This window comes from Opisthocomus hoazin, chromosome 19 (genome assembly GCF_030867145.1).
Source record: "Opisthocomus hoazin isolate bOpiHoa1 chromosome 19, bOpiHoa1.hap1, whole genome shotgun sequence".
Lineage (NCBI taxonomy): Eukaryota > Metazoa > Chordata > Aves > Opisthocomiformes > Opisthocomidae > Opisthocomus > Opisthocomus hoazin.
Window position 1 is genome coordinate 9577933 of NC_134432.1, and position 14575 is coordinate 9592507.

Here is a 14575-nt window from a genome sequence, read left to right on the forward strand (position 1 = left end):
CCGCTCCTCATCAGATTTGTTCTCCAGACCCCTCACCAGCCTCTTTGCCCTTCTCTGGACACGCTCCAGTCCCTCAATGTCCTTCTTGTAGTGAGGGGTCCAAAGCTGAACACAGGACTCCAGGTGTAGCCTCATCAGTGCCAAGTACGGGGCACGATCCCTGCCCTGCTCCTGCTGGCCACACCATTCCTGATACAAGCCAGGATGCCACTGGCCTTCTTGGTCACCTGGGCACACTGCTGGCTCGATGTTCACCAACACCCTAAGGTCCTTTTCCACCGGGCAGCTCTCCAGCCACACCTCCCCAAGCCTGCAGTGTTTCATGGGGTTGTTGTGACCCAAGTGGAGGACCCGGCACTTGGCCTTGTTGAACCTCATACATTTGGCCTTGGCCCATCGATCCAGTCTGTCCAGATCCCTCTGCAAACCTTTCCTACCCTCAAGTAGATCGACACTCTGCCCAACTCGGTGTCATCTGCAAACTTGCTGAGGGAGCACTCAATCCCCTCTTTCAGACCACTGACGAAGATATTAAACAAGACTGGACCCAAAACTGAGCCCTGGGCAACACCACTCGTGACCGGCCAACCAGCTGGATTTAACTCCATTCACCACCACTCTCTGGGCTCCGCCATTCAGCCAGTTTCTTACCCAGCGAAGCATACACCCATCTAAACCAGCTAACTCCATGAACCTGGAGGCAGCAGCACTTTGGCATTTGCAAAGCAAGAGGCAGCTGAGGGTGAGCAAGTCCCAGCACTCCTGGGGACGGGCACGGGCAGGGAACAGCAATAGCCAGGAAACGTCGCGTGGTGGCCCCTCTCCAGTCTCAACCATCACCCGACTCCCTGCTCGGCAGCGTGATGCAGAACAAATTTTTTGGTAGAAATAAAATTTCCTCTACCCAACAAGCAAGGTGATACCCTTGCCCGGTACCAGCAACTCCATGCCATGTGCCAGGGAAACCAAGTGAGTGACGTTAAGCTGGAGAAGAGCAAGACACCAAAATCCCTCATTGCAATGGGGCCAAGGAGCTTCGGCCGTGCACGCACGGCACAGCAACCACAACGGATCCCCCCTGCAGCGGCAGGGACCAACCCTCTCCCCCACCAAGAACCATATGGGTGCAGGCAGGACAGAAGGAGCTGAGAGCCCATTTGTTGGCTCAGGAGAAGACCTGGAGCTGAGGGAACGCCCGGAGAGCCCAGGCTATCAAAAGCAAACCACTTCCACGCCACCCGGTCGAGGCAGCAAGGCCGAACACGGCCAGACCCCACAGGACCTGGTATGCAAGTCACAGCAAACACTGTAACTCTGCGGGGCCGTCAGAAAGGATTGATTTGAAGCACCTCGTTAATAAGTTTCCTCTCCCGCCAGTCCTTCGGGTAGGTCACTGCCTAATGACAAATGGGGCTGGAAGGTGCCTGCAGACCTAATATCAGCGCAGGTGCCCGGCCTCGATCCATCTTCCTTAGGAGCCAGCTGACAAAATGAGCTGTCTCGCCGCCGTAGCCAAGTAAAACACTACCGATGCGAAGAGGACATGCCAACGGAGCGAAGAGCTGGCACTGCAGCTGTCTCCCTGCTGCCCTTCCAGTAAAGCCCACCAGCCCGGGACGGAGCGAGGGGGAGAACATCTCGCACACGCCCACCGGCCAAGCCACGATGCCGCTAAAAGCCAAGGTGAAGAAGCGCTGGGCATCATGGACCAGGAGGAACCCATCACTCTCGTGCAGGTGACAGGATCCGCAGCAGCCTCACCTCTGAGCCATGCAACCCACGGGCTGCCTGCGCGCTTGCCAGCATCTGTATGTTTCCAGCAGAAACAGGAACATTGTGGGGTTGTTCTCCTTCATCCCAGACCCCATGTCCTCTTCTCTTGGTCAGCCTGCCTTCAGCAGCCAGTGGCAGGTTTTTGCTCCATGCCAACACCATTCCAACACCATGGAAGGACAGCGTTGGGCAGAGCTGAAGCTCTCCCGGGTCCTCTGCATTGCGCACAAGGCAGCTGCAAGATGCAGCCCAGCACAGAAACCCAGGAGAGGGGAGGACACTTCAGATCCCCCAGGGTTTCCCAAGGGGAATAAACAGCCACCATACTATTATTTCAAATTTTGCATCGGGGGGTGGGGGGAGAAGTAAAAAAAATCATCTCGAAGCTAATCCTGGTCAACAACTGGCCTACAACGCAGCTACGCCTTAAATAATGTAGTGCTTTATCAAACATTCATAGCAATGCACAAAGCGTGCCTGGCGTTTATATAAATATAGCTCCTGATGGCTTGTTTTCCTTGGACAGCCAAAACTTCACAGCTTATCTCCTGTGAGCTTGTGATCGCACCTGGACAAAAAGCACTTTGGACACCTGGGGAATCAGGGCTCCTGCACACAAAACCGCCACGACTTCTCCCCGAGGCATCAGCAGCCCCACAAAACCCAACGAACGCCTGCGCTGAAGGAGCCGCTGCTGACCACAGGTCACCCAGCTGTGCCCAAGAGTGGGGATGACCACGAGTGTATCTTCTCACACGGGATGTCATGCAGCGTTGGGGTGAGATCAGACCAGCAAAGCAGCAATAAGCCAGTGGGACTTCAGGAAACCAACATCTCTTTGGGATGCTCAGCAAAATGCTGGCATATTAACACACTCCTTTTCTCTTCCATTCCCTATGGTACCATCAGAAGACAATTTTCCATCTGCTTCTTCCCTCCTCTGTCTCATGAAATTACGAGTGGGATATAGCAAAGGCGAAGGGAGGGGAGAAAAACAAGAAAACCACATCAGGAAAGCCAACCTACCAGCCTTTTCTCAACAGCGATGCTGACTGTGGGCCAGAAGAGCCCTGACCAGCCTGAGAGACATTGAAGTCTTAATGCACATCACGTCTCATGGCCAGAGGGATGCAGGTCCAGGAGGCCGCCAGCCCTCAGGAGCTTACCCACCCCTTCTGACCTGCTGCTGGAGGCAGGAGGGATGCTGGATGTGGGTCTTGTGGGGGAGACCTCCTGGGCGTGCTCCCATGCATCCGTGGTGCTGCCTTAGGCCGCTTTCTTTGGGATTGTAAGGGAGGGAGACCGTGTCCCACAGGACCATTAGGCCAGGAGACCACCGTTTCCTCCCTCCACGTTGATGGGGATAACTCAAATTTGGGATGGAGGCAACAAGTTCGGTGTGATAGGATGATCAAAACCAAAACGAAAACTCCAGCCTAGCAGCTCTCTGTTCAGAGCTCAAAAGGCAATTAATATATTAATTATGACTGTGTTTATCTCTCTGGAAAGCAAAGCTTTTCCCCGGCAGAAATGGACATTTTCTAAATAACATTCAAGTCAGAGCTGGAATCACTATAAAACCAAAGGACCCAATGGCGTATCCACTGCAACCTCTGCAACTGGGGCCCTTATTCTCTTCACTAATGCACTTAAATCAGGTGGAATTACGAACATTGGACTTCAAGACATGTTTAATTTCTCTAATAACTAGAGACACTAGCTAAGGCTTAAATGCTTTCCTGAATTGGGACAACTCTTACCCTGTAGTGCCTCTTTTTTTTTTTTATTTCTTTAAAGCTGAAATCCGCAGCTGGGTTTTTCAGCCAGGAACAGCGGACTGCAAAACACACTTTCCACTGGCAGGCTACGTGAATATACATTTTCAAAGGTCTCTGTAAGTTACGCAAGGAGTTGGCGGGGATTAGAGCTGGGAAAAGCTGATCACGTACAAAGAGGGTCATGATCCCATCAGGTCACTGGAAAGAAGACAGAGCCCCAAGACACATCAGATGCCAGCCTGGCGTACTGTCCCATTTTAGCCTCCAGCCCCAGCAAATCATTTTATTTATTAAAGGCTCAGAAAGCCTCTGGTTAATGCTCGGATTCAGGGTGGCACTGCATCTGCCACTCGAGCTCACGGCAGCTGCAGACAGCGGCTCCCAGCCCTGGCACGGCAGGGACCTCCCGGTGGCAGCCAGCCACAAGCCCAGCCAGGCACCGATGTCCCCTTGAGGACGCTGGGCTGTCAGCTCAGGGACGGCAACAACAGGCTGGTCATCTCGCTCCAGCTGCCCACGGGCTCACCCTTCTCCATCATGGAGGAGAACACCATCACCCTGCATCGCCTCTGACTCACACCCTGTCTTTACATCTCACCTCCAAGACGCTGCAGACCTCAGGTGTTTGTTACAAACACCTCCTCCAGAGCACAGCGTAACCGTCTGCCCTCCTCTTCCACATCTCAGCCCACAAAACGTCCCCTTCCCCAGCCCTGACGCCGTGGCTCGCTGCTGTGCCGCTCCCCTGGAGGAGTCTTCACTGGGAGGTGAAGATGATGGCTGAGATGTGGCCACCAGAACAGCTGCTCCAGCACTGGCGGGTGGCACAGGGAGCTGCCTCTCCTCATCGCCAAGACCCCGCCCCTGCCTCCCATCTGCTGTTACCTCCAACCTAAGCCATTTGTCTCCCCTGCCAAAAACCCTTCTATGCAGTTCTCCTGGACCACATCACTCAGAGCAGGCTGTTGGGACCACAACCCCTCACATCAGCGGTTCTCAACCTCGCCTTGTGCTTCCTTGCCTGCTGACTGGCCTGGCTCCGCTTTCCAACTCACAGATGAGGACTGGACCATTAAGTGACAAGACCAGGGTTACCAAACCAGCTGGTGGCAGAGTGGATCTGGATCTACATCTCCAGGTTCACTGTAGGTGCCAGACCATCTTTCAGGCAAGCTCAAAAGCCCCTCGCTATCACTACAGAGAAAAGCATCCATGGATTAAGTAGGAGAAACTTCAGAGGTTTACCTAAGTTAACACAGCAGGTGAGAAGAAAGTCGAGGAGATACGAATTCAGGATGACTGCGCAACCACACCTTTGATATGCTTACAGTATTAATCATCAGTACCATCAGTAATAAGTCCTGTCTCCCGTCTAGACTGGGAGGCCATACCCAGACTGCGGAGTCTGTGAAGCCAGCACGAAGGCCTGCTTGAAAAGTTTTTTTTTTGAACATGAAAGAAACAGAAAATAAAGATGGGTCCTTTGTTGCAGGACTGGAATTGCAGATACTCGATTTCCAAGTCTGACATCTATTTTCTGCTCAGTTTTCACCAGGCAGAAGTTCTACTTCCCACTGATACTTAGGAGATTTGGTTTAGCAAAATCTTGTCAGGGAACTTGCGGGATTCAGGCTTGCTGGACTTATACCTGCCTTGGCTTACCAACTCCATCTCTGTGCATCCAAAGCATCCCACCTGGGGATGTAGCAGTGCTGCCTGCGACGGACTGGCGGCCAAACCTCCTCAGACAGCACCTGATGGACAGAAGCAAAAGGCTCCTGCCGCTGGAGGATGAAACCATGTCGGTAAAGATAAGAGCCAGGTGTATTAAAAGATAAAAGCAAGTGAGGAACTCCCAAAGGGCCGGAGCTTGAGGCCATCTGCTTGGGAAAGGCAGGAGAGCAGAAATCATCAGAGCACGGACTGGAAACTACCCGGAGAAGTGAGGACAGAGGCAGTGAGGACATCAACATCACCGGCACGAACTTACCCAAATCCCCTTTATTACAGAATGCTGCATACACATGGGGACACGGACACGAGGGGGGGGTTCCCAGCGAGGGTCAAGCCCCCAGAAACCGCACCCCACACCAGCAGACCCCACTGGGCACCACACACAGGACATGAAACCCCTGGGGACCTTCTCATGGGCATGGAGAACCCACAACCGCGAGGAGACAGCACGGCCCCCCCTCCACACCAGCACAAAGGGATTCTTTTGGCTAATTAGGACTGCCTGGGTACTGCCTCCTCCCTCACTCCATTTCATTTTATTATATTAATAAAAAAAGACCACTTTTCTTCTTAAACTGCCTTGGATTTTTCTTCTGTCTAAATTCATCTGGGTTCTGTGCAATGTCACCAGGTCAGTTTGTGCTCCTGCTGCAATTCTAATTTTGTCAGCTTTCCATTTTCTAGGGAGTTGGGGATTTTTCTTTCTTTTTATTTTTTTTTTCCCCCAAGTCAAAAATGATTTTGCATAACAGTAATAATGTTAATGGCCCTGCACAGCGCATCCAGATTACAGCTGCAGCTAGGGAGAAATAAACATCTCATCTTTGCCCTGCTGTTTATCTACTCACAGCAGAGCCTGGTATCAGGTCAGAACCTGTAATTTCATTAACTTTATCACTCAGACGAGCTTGTTGCTAGACGTCATTATTCAGCACATTGCTCCCACGTTTTTTTTGCGCTGGGCTTCACTTCAGATGCTCCGGCACCACGCGGGAGCGGCCCTCCCATCCGCATCGCTGCGGAGCGCTGCCCGAGACGCGGGAGAAAAGTCTGGCTCGCTGATCCGTGCTCTGCTGGCCCGTGATCTGCGAAACGTTCGTGCTGCCCGACCTCGTGGGCCGGGACTTCTCGCCCGTTCTGCAGGGCTGTGCGCAGCAGAGTCACCCGGCGCAACTCCCTGCCCGACCCAACACATCCAGAAGCTCAATGTGGGGAATAATCAAAGGGAGCCTATAGGAAAGATGGGGACAATCTTTTTAGTAGTGACAGCAGTGACAGCACGAGGGGTAATGGTTTTAAACTGAAACAGGGTAGGTTTAGGCTGGATATAAGGAAGAAATTCTTTACAATGAGTGTGGTGAAACACTGGAACGGGTTGTCCAGAGAGGTAGTGGAGGCCCCATCACTGGAAACATTCAAGACCAGGTTGGACAGGGCTCTGAGCAACCTGATCTAGTTAGCGGTGTCCCTGCTCGCTGCGGGGGGGTTGGACTAGATGACCTCTAGTGGTCCCTTCCGACCCAAAACTTTCTATGACTCTATAAAAAACCAGGTTTTCCCTTGTGCAAGGGGCAACGGAGCCCAACAGCCGCACAGCGCGGGGTGCGTGAATCCCAAATGATGGAAAGCACCCGCCGCCGGCACGACCCGGCACCTGCACATCAATCACTGCCCGGCACGCGGGGAAAGCCAGCAGCGCAGGCAGGCGGAGGGCGAGCCGAAACGCTCCGTCTTCGTCGGATTTGCCGTCCCTGGTAATTAATGCAGGGAAGTGACACTTGAAAGAGTCTCTAGTGACAGCGCGAGCAGTGATACCGCTTGGAGCCCATTGACAAGTCCCAGCTGAGGTCTTATCACAACGTTACACTGCAAAAGCAGCAAGGAGAGCTTCTCCCTTGGGCGCCGATGGACTCCCCGGGATACGGGCACAGCTCCTCGCCTGGACCTGGTGATCACACTGAAACCTGGTGGCTCCGGCCACGCAGCCAGGCACCGAGGGGAAGGCTGAGCCTGTCCTCCAGCTAGGGCCATGCTCCAGCTGGGCTTGCCTTGACACATCCATCTTCATTCCACCTCTAAAACCGTGCCTGAGCTGAACCGCTTTCCAGCCCCTGGGATCTCCAGGGACGCGGTGTCTGAGCACACCAACTGCAGAGCTTCTCCACCCCAGCTGCCGCATCCCCATGGGATTCCCGGCCGCATCTGCTGCTCGAGGGCGTGTCAAAGCGCCGGTGTGCGCAGCACGTCCAACGCCTCCCAAATCACCACCTTTCCCACTCGTGTGCGAACCAGGCAGGAGTGCAAAGCCCACAGCACGTATATTTACATTTCTGTTATAAAAATCGTAGAATCATAGATAGTTTGGGTTGGAAGGGACCTTTAAAGGACATCTTGTCCAACCCCCCTGCAATGAGCAGGGACATCTGCAACTGGATCAGGTTGCTCAGAGCCCCGTCCAACCTGATCTTGAATGTTTCCAGGGATGGGGCATCGACCACCTCTCTGGGCAACCTGGGCCAGGGTTTCACCACCCTCACTGTAATGAATTTACTCCTTATATCCAGTCTAAATCCACCCTCCCCCAGTTTAAAGCCATCACCCTTTGTCCTATCACTACAAGCCCTGCTGGTCAGGCAGTTGAACTGGATGATCGCTGCAGGTCCCTTCTAACTGAAGCCGTCTGTTCTGTTCTATTCTAATTTCTTCTAAGCCCCTTGAAGCCCCGGCAGGCCGCAGTCAGGTCTCCCCTCAGCCTTCTCTTCCCCAGGCTGAGCAGCCCCAGCTCTCCCAGCCTTTCCTCCCAGCAGAGGGGTTCCAGCCCTCGGATCATTGCTGGGGCCTCCTCTGCTCCCCGCTCCCACAGTTCCAGCTCTGTCCTGTGCTGAGGGCTCCAGAGTTGGACGCAGGACTCCCAGGGGGTCTCAGCAGAGCAGGGCAGAGGGGCAGAATCCCCTCCCTCGCCCTGTGCCCACGCTGCTGGGGGTGCAGCCCAGGGGATGGTTGGCCTTCTGGGCTGCCAACACACATTGCCGGGCTTTTCATCCACCAGTAGCCCCAAGTCTTTCTTGGCAGGGCTGCTCTCAACCCCTTCATCCACCAACCAGTATTGATACCACAGCTTGCCCCAACCCAGGTGTAGGACCCTGCACTTGGCCTTTGTGAACCTCACAAGGTTCACATGGACCCATGTCTTGAGCTTGTCCAGGTCCCTCTGGATGGCATTCCATCCCTCAGGTGTGCTGACCGCCCCACCCAGCTTGGTGTCATCTGCTAACTTGGTGAGGGTGCACTCAATCCTACTGTTGGTGTCACTGATGAGGACCTTACGTCCTAGATCTGAATTACAGGCACCTCGTCCTGGCAACCCAGGCTCTGACCCAGCTTCAGCAGAGAAGAGCAACCAGCACAGACCACAGCGTGATTCCTTGAGCAAAGCCTCATCCAAGAAAGAAAAGTGCCCATCTGGGAGGAAGCACAGAGGGAACCAGCACAGTTTGGAAGATCAGACCAGGCAAGGCACAAACCTGCCTCAATCCAAGGTGCAAAGCTCGATGGCATCACGAGCTGAACGGGTGCGAGCATTTGTGAATGTATCTCCCAGGCTGGGGTAGCCCTGGCTCTGCAGGCAGCTTGCAGCCCTGGCTTGGGGGAATTTTTCAGTCAGTGTAAGAAGCTCTTTATTGCCAATTCCTGAAGCTCTCGGATAGTTTAATATTCTGCCCTAGATCTTGTTTACTATTATGTTTTGAAGAGAACTGAAATGCAGTTACTGCTGTCTTCCTCACTCACACAACTCTAAATAATTTATAGAAAAGTAAAACAAAGAAGAGAATATGAAAGAATAAAAAAGGCAGCTCAGTTACGATATATGAAGGCTTTCATTTGTTCATTCTCACTGAACAGAGGGTTGGGGAAACATATATTACACCATGGTCTGGTAACAGCCAGCCAAACACAAAGGGAGATGCCAACAGGGATGCTCAGATCACCACCTGAGGATGGCAGATGGACCCCTGGGCACCTCCACGCTTGCTTGAGCAAAGATAACCATCGCCATCATAATCACAGAATCATTAAGGTTGGAAAAGACCTCAAAGATCATCAAGTCCAACCATTCAACCCAACACCACCATGTCTGATAAACCATGTCTCCAAGTGCCACCTCTACGTGTTTTCTGAACATCTTCAGGGATGGTGACTCCACCACTTCCCTGGGCAGCCTGTTCCAATGCTTTACTACTCTTTCAGTAAAGAAATTTTTCCTAATATCCAATCTTAACCACCCCTGATGCAACTTGAGGCCATTGCCTCTCATCCTATTACTAGTTACTTGGGAGAAGAGACCAGCACCCACCTCACTACAACCGCCTCGCTTGAAAGAGGGAAGACTACAAAGCACTCTAAGGGCAGAAGAAACACAACCTGTGCCACGCCTCGCTGCTGTCGCAGGTGCATGGTTGGACTTTCCAGGCATGATGCATCATGGGGGCTCTCCCCGGCTCCCATGTTCAGAGCTGCACGGTCTCCTCCGCGGAGCCAAGGAGTCCCCTGTCCCCGCCCCAGTCCCCCAGCACTGCCACTGCGGGTGCTCCGGCAGGGACCGCTCGGCCTCTGTGGGAACCCCACACGCTCATGGGATGAAGGACGGGACAGTCCAGTGTCACCGCACGGAGGGAGCCGGAGCACCCCTTCCTCGCTCCTGCTGGAGTCACTCAGCAATTAGCACTGATGTACTTTGCTTTTGTTTATTTGAATACATTTTCCTGTGCGTTGCAGGTGAACAATATCAAACGGCTCCTAACACCATTTCAATACGCAGAGGTGGGTGTTGCGGCTTCCGAGAGACACGCTTTAAAAACGCAGGCAATGAAGCGCGCATTAGCCGGAACACTCCGGGGAAAGCACCGCTCTTCTCCACGCCAGAGAAACGTCCGCCACATCACGCAGTCGCACCCTGCAGCCGCGGTCCCCCAGCCCTGCGCAGAGGCAGTGGGGCAGCACCCAGACCCTGCCCGGCCCTCTCAGCCATGGCTCTCCAAGGGCAGAGAGCAGAACCACACGGCTCGGCAGCACGAGTTTTATTCACAGTTAAAAGAACAACCAAGTAAAGAGCAGGCAGTCTAGACTAGGTAGGCACTGGCCTCCTCCTAGAGATCCTCAGTGCCTTCCAGCAGTGCATTAGGAGACACCGCAGCACCCGTCGCCTGTGGTTTCGTCTCTCCAGCTCTCCCAGGACCAGCCGCAGAGGCTGGCAGCAGGCAGCGTGCCTCCCCAGCTGCTCAGCCCGCAGCAGCGCTGCCAAGCCCTCCCCGTCCGGGCTCCCCTCCGCTCCCGCACACCCAGTACAGCCAGCAACGGGTGCCATCGTGCACGCTGCGACCACAGAGGAGCCTGTCTGTCTGCCCCACTGCGTCCAGCCTTAGGCTACTCACTGTGCCGAAGCTGGATCGTCTGACCCAGAGGGACCCCACCATTACCTTCTTTCTGAGCTGGGGAGAGCTTTGGGGAGGGAGAACCCCAAAGGGACCAGAGCTCCTCCAAACCCCAGCCCAGCACCTTCAGGGATGGGGAAACCCAAAGGGACCAGAGCTCCTCCAAACCCCAGCCAGGCACCTTCAGGGATGGGGAAACCCAAAGGGACCAGAGCTTCTCCAAACCCCAGCCCAGCACCTTCAGGGATGGGGAACCCCAAAGGGATCAGAGCTCCTCCAAATCCCAGTCCAGCACCTTCAGCGAAGGCACAAAGCACCCACAGCACCTCACCTGCGCGGGAACGGGCACTCCAGCCCAGCTCTCCACGGCTACTACCAGGGGGTTTGTACCTTACAACAGCGGCGTTCTCCAGTATTATACCTTACTAGCAGTCAGCACCACGGGGAGAGAGAGAACCCACACTTATGGAATTGTCTGATCTGCCCTACAGATGCTACGCAACACTCTACCTGCCACGCCAAACACCGCGGGTGGGTAACGGCTCACATCTGGGGTCTGCGGCTGTCCACTGGATCCCCACGGATTCAGCTCCGAGCTCCTTCCCGCAAGAAGAATTTTCTGATCTGCCATTTCCAACTCCGCACAGGGCTCCTGCGTGCTTGCCTCACATCTACAGCCCTGATGACTTTGTCTGCGGGTGACGACAGGATCGTTTGTCTGATTGCTCAGAGAATAAAGCAGAGGGGATGTTTTGCCGCTAGTGGGAAATGCGGCTTTATGGAGCAGCTCTCCGAGGAGCACCAAGGCTCAGCAGGCTGGAGGAGCCCCAGCGCACCGCCACGTTCGCTCGCTGGAACCGCTGCCCTACCCGACAGCAAGGCACTGGCCACTTCTGCCTCCACAGAGTCAGGACTGCCCTGACTGACACCCACGGGCTAGCAGTCACCCACGGCAAGAAGTTGGGATGAAGCCCAGCATTCCCACCCTGCTGAGGGTCCCATCGCACAGCGGGGAGCACACGCTCAGCAGAGCTGCTGGAGCAGCGGGAACGACCCCTCGGTGCTGCCCATGCAAGGCGCTGCACAAGCCCACGGCACAGAGCAGCTCCCCTCCCGGGGGCAACGCCAGCTCCGCTCCCCCGGCCAGGCATCCCCGAACCTGCCGGGGGTTTCACAGCGGTCTCTGCCGTTGCTAGGACCAGACGCACCACCAAGCCTGAAAGCAGAGCCATCAGCTTGCCACCTCACCACGCTGGGCAGGCGCGTGCCAGCAACAGGAGACTGGTTTTGGAAGAGGATGTGACAAAGGAGATGGGTCACATCTAGGAAGCCAGTTCTCCGTAGAGGTCCCACGCACACGGCTCGCACGCTCCTACGGCACCTGACCCACTGGTGAAGGGCAGTCAGGGCCTGGTACTCGGGGCTGGCAATAACAGCTGAAGGCTCACAGCTACCATGCCTCAGTTTCCCCAGCACCCTCCAAAGGTGACTCCCCTCTCAGTCAGGGCAGCTTCAGGACAAGGTCTGCAGACCAGCCTGCAGATGACACCTGAGGACCAAAGCCTGGAGAGCCAAGCACCAGTCAAAGGGGCTATGCACGGATGAGCCATCTGCACCGCACAGACACTTCAACAGGGGATGAAGAGAGGGAAAGAGGAGAGAGAAAAGCCACAAACCTTTCTTTTCGTAGTCAGGCTTCTCCTCCCCGCCCCGGCCCAGGCTCTCCAGCGTCCGTGTCACCTGGCTGCCAAACTCATCCTCCCTGGTGCTGGGCTCTGCCCGCCGTGGCGTCTCCTCCTCCTCCTCGTCCTCGTAGTCATCCAGGATGGGGGTCTCGCGGATGGGCACCCCGATGACCGAGTTGTGGGCCTGGAGGCGGGAGTTGCGGAAGCTCTCGCGGGCCTGGGGACCCAGCAGCACCGAGGGGATGTAGTGGATCTCGTGGGTGGCCTCCGTGCTGGCACTCTTCTGCGGGATGCGGCGACGCTTGTGCCAGCGCCGCTGGGCGTACAGAGCCACCGTGAAGACCAAGAGGAGCAGGAGCAGCGCGATCAGCCCTCCCTGCAGAGGAGAGCAACGGGCATGGGTCAGGGGATGCACGGGGCACAGGGATGGGTCAGGGGATGCACAAGGATGGGTCAGGAGATGGATGCAATGGGCACGGGGATGGGTCAGGAGATGCACGGGGCACAGGGATGGGTGAGGGGATGCACGGGGCACAGGGATGGGTCAGGGGATGCACAGGGATGTGTCAGGGGATGCACGGGGCACAGGAATGTGTCAGGGGATGCACAGGGAAGGGTCAGGGGATGCACAGGGAAGGGTCAGGGGATGCTGCAGCCAGAATCCACAGACCCTCTCTTCCCCCCCCCCCAGCCCGAGCACCCTTTCACCAACATTCCATGCACCAAACACAGGTGGGTTCATGGAGCAGCCATTGCTGGGGCAGGACATCACGGCCAGGAGGAGCCAGGTGCCAGACGTGACCTTTAGCTGGGGACAGCCCAGTGACACCCCCAGCCCAGCTGTGCCTGCTCTCCCAGGGACTCTGTTCTTGCCACGCACCCCTCGGGTTCGCTCACTCCCAGCTCACCCACACGCACCGGAATGAACACCCTCTCCCACCCGGCATGGGGAGATGGGAAAGGAGGCAATTGCATCCCACCACTTCGGAGAAAAAACCTCACTAACACCAGCCAGCCACAGACACGGAGCAGTAAAGCCTCAGCAGAGACACACAACACTTCACACAAACGATGGTGCAAGAACCGACACCACGCAACCGTCGCCCCCCAGCTCCACCATTTCTGGTTGTGATTTGCCTATGGTTTCAAGGAGACTTCAGCTGCAGACCTGGGGGCACAGCACAACACATTCCAGACCAAGACTTTCTCTGCAAAGCTCTCCTCTTCCCCCACCTCCAAATTTTACTTGATGCAGCTCCCAACTAAGGTTACCATGAAAGAAAAAAATCTTTAACAAAAAAAAAAAAAACCTTCCTAAATATCCGTATATCCATGGAAGTGGCCTCTGGTCCCAAGGGAGCCAGCCCTGCCTCTGGCTGCACTGGAGGTTAAATTCAGCCACAGAGGTTCTGCTCCGTGCAGGCAGGAGCTGTGCGTGTGCCAGCTTCCAGCCCCTTCATCTCTGCAGCACCGGAGCAATTTTATCCTGTGGCAGACAAGCAAAGCAGGGCATGTAAGTCAGGAGCGGCGTGAGCAATCGGGGCTTCGCAGCGCGACGCGGAACAGCCAGGGCAGGGCAGGCGATTCTTTGGCACAGGGGATGCCACAGCCCTGGACTTTACACAGTGTGCAAAAGCAAAGTGGAGACGTGCAAATATTTCATCTGCATTTAGCACAAAGCACCGTGCCGCACCCGGAGCGCGGCTCCGACTCATAAACAGGATCGGCTGTAAAGAGGTGGCATGGAAAACTGCAGCTCACGGGATGAGTTCGCTGGGGCAGAGGCCTCAGGAGCAGGAGTGGAGCAGAGATGCTCCCCTGGACCAGCCCGGCACCACAACCCACCACAGAGAGGAGCCCAGCCCAGCATCTCCCACCAGGACCCCCCACCTCTCCCCCAGAATTGGCACTACTGGAAGAAGGGCTCAGGGATTGAGGAGGACATTGCTCAGCTTGACTTCCCTAATTTAGGTGGCACACGCCATCCGGAAAGGCAGTTGAGCATCCAGGAGACACTCGGGGATCTCTGTGTGGGAGAAGGGCAGGGCTCGCTGAGCCGACCGGGTTCATGCCCTGCAGTACTGAAGCACCTGAAGGACCAGTGGGATGAGGACCCTACCTGGCCTTCCACACTCAGAAGCGAGAAACACCGTGGACACCTCAACCTGGAAGA

The 14575-nt window shown here is 55.4% G+C and overlaps 1 protein-coding gene across 1 annotated transcript in view; it reads right to left on the bottom strand.

Annotated features, from left to right (window-relative positions):
* The window catches only part of ASTN2 (astrotactin 2), a 360893-nt gene that overhangs the window by 258537 nt on the left and 87781 nt on the right, over nucleotides 1-14575 (bottom strand). The window contains exon 3 of the mRNA XM_075439778.1: nucleotides 12394-12778. Coding sequence (XP_075295893.1) covers nucleotides 12394-12778 — 385 coding nt within the window. The remainder of the gene's footprint in view (nucleotides 1-12393; nucleotides 12779-14575) is intronic.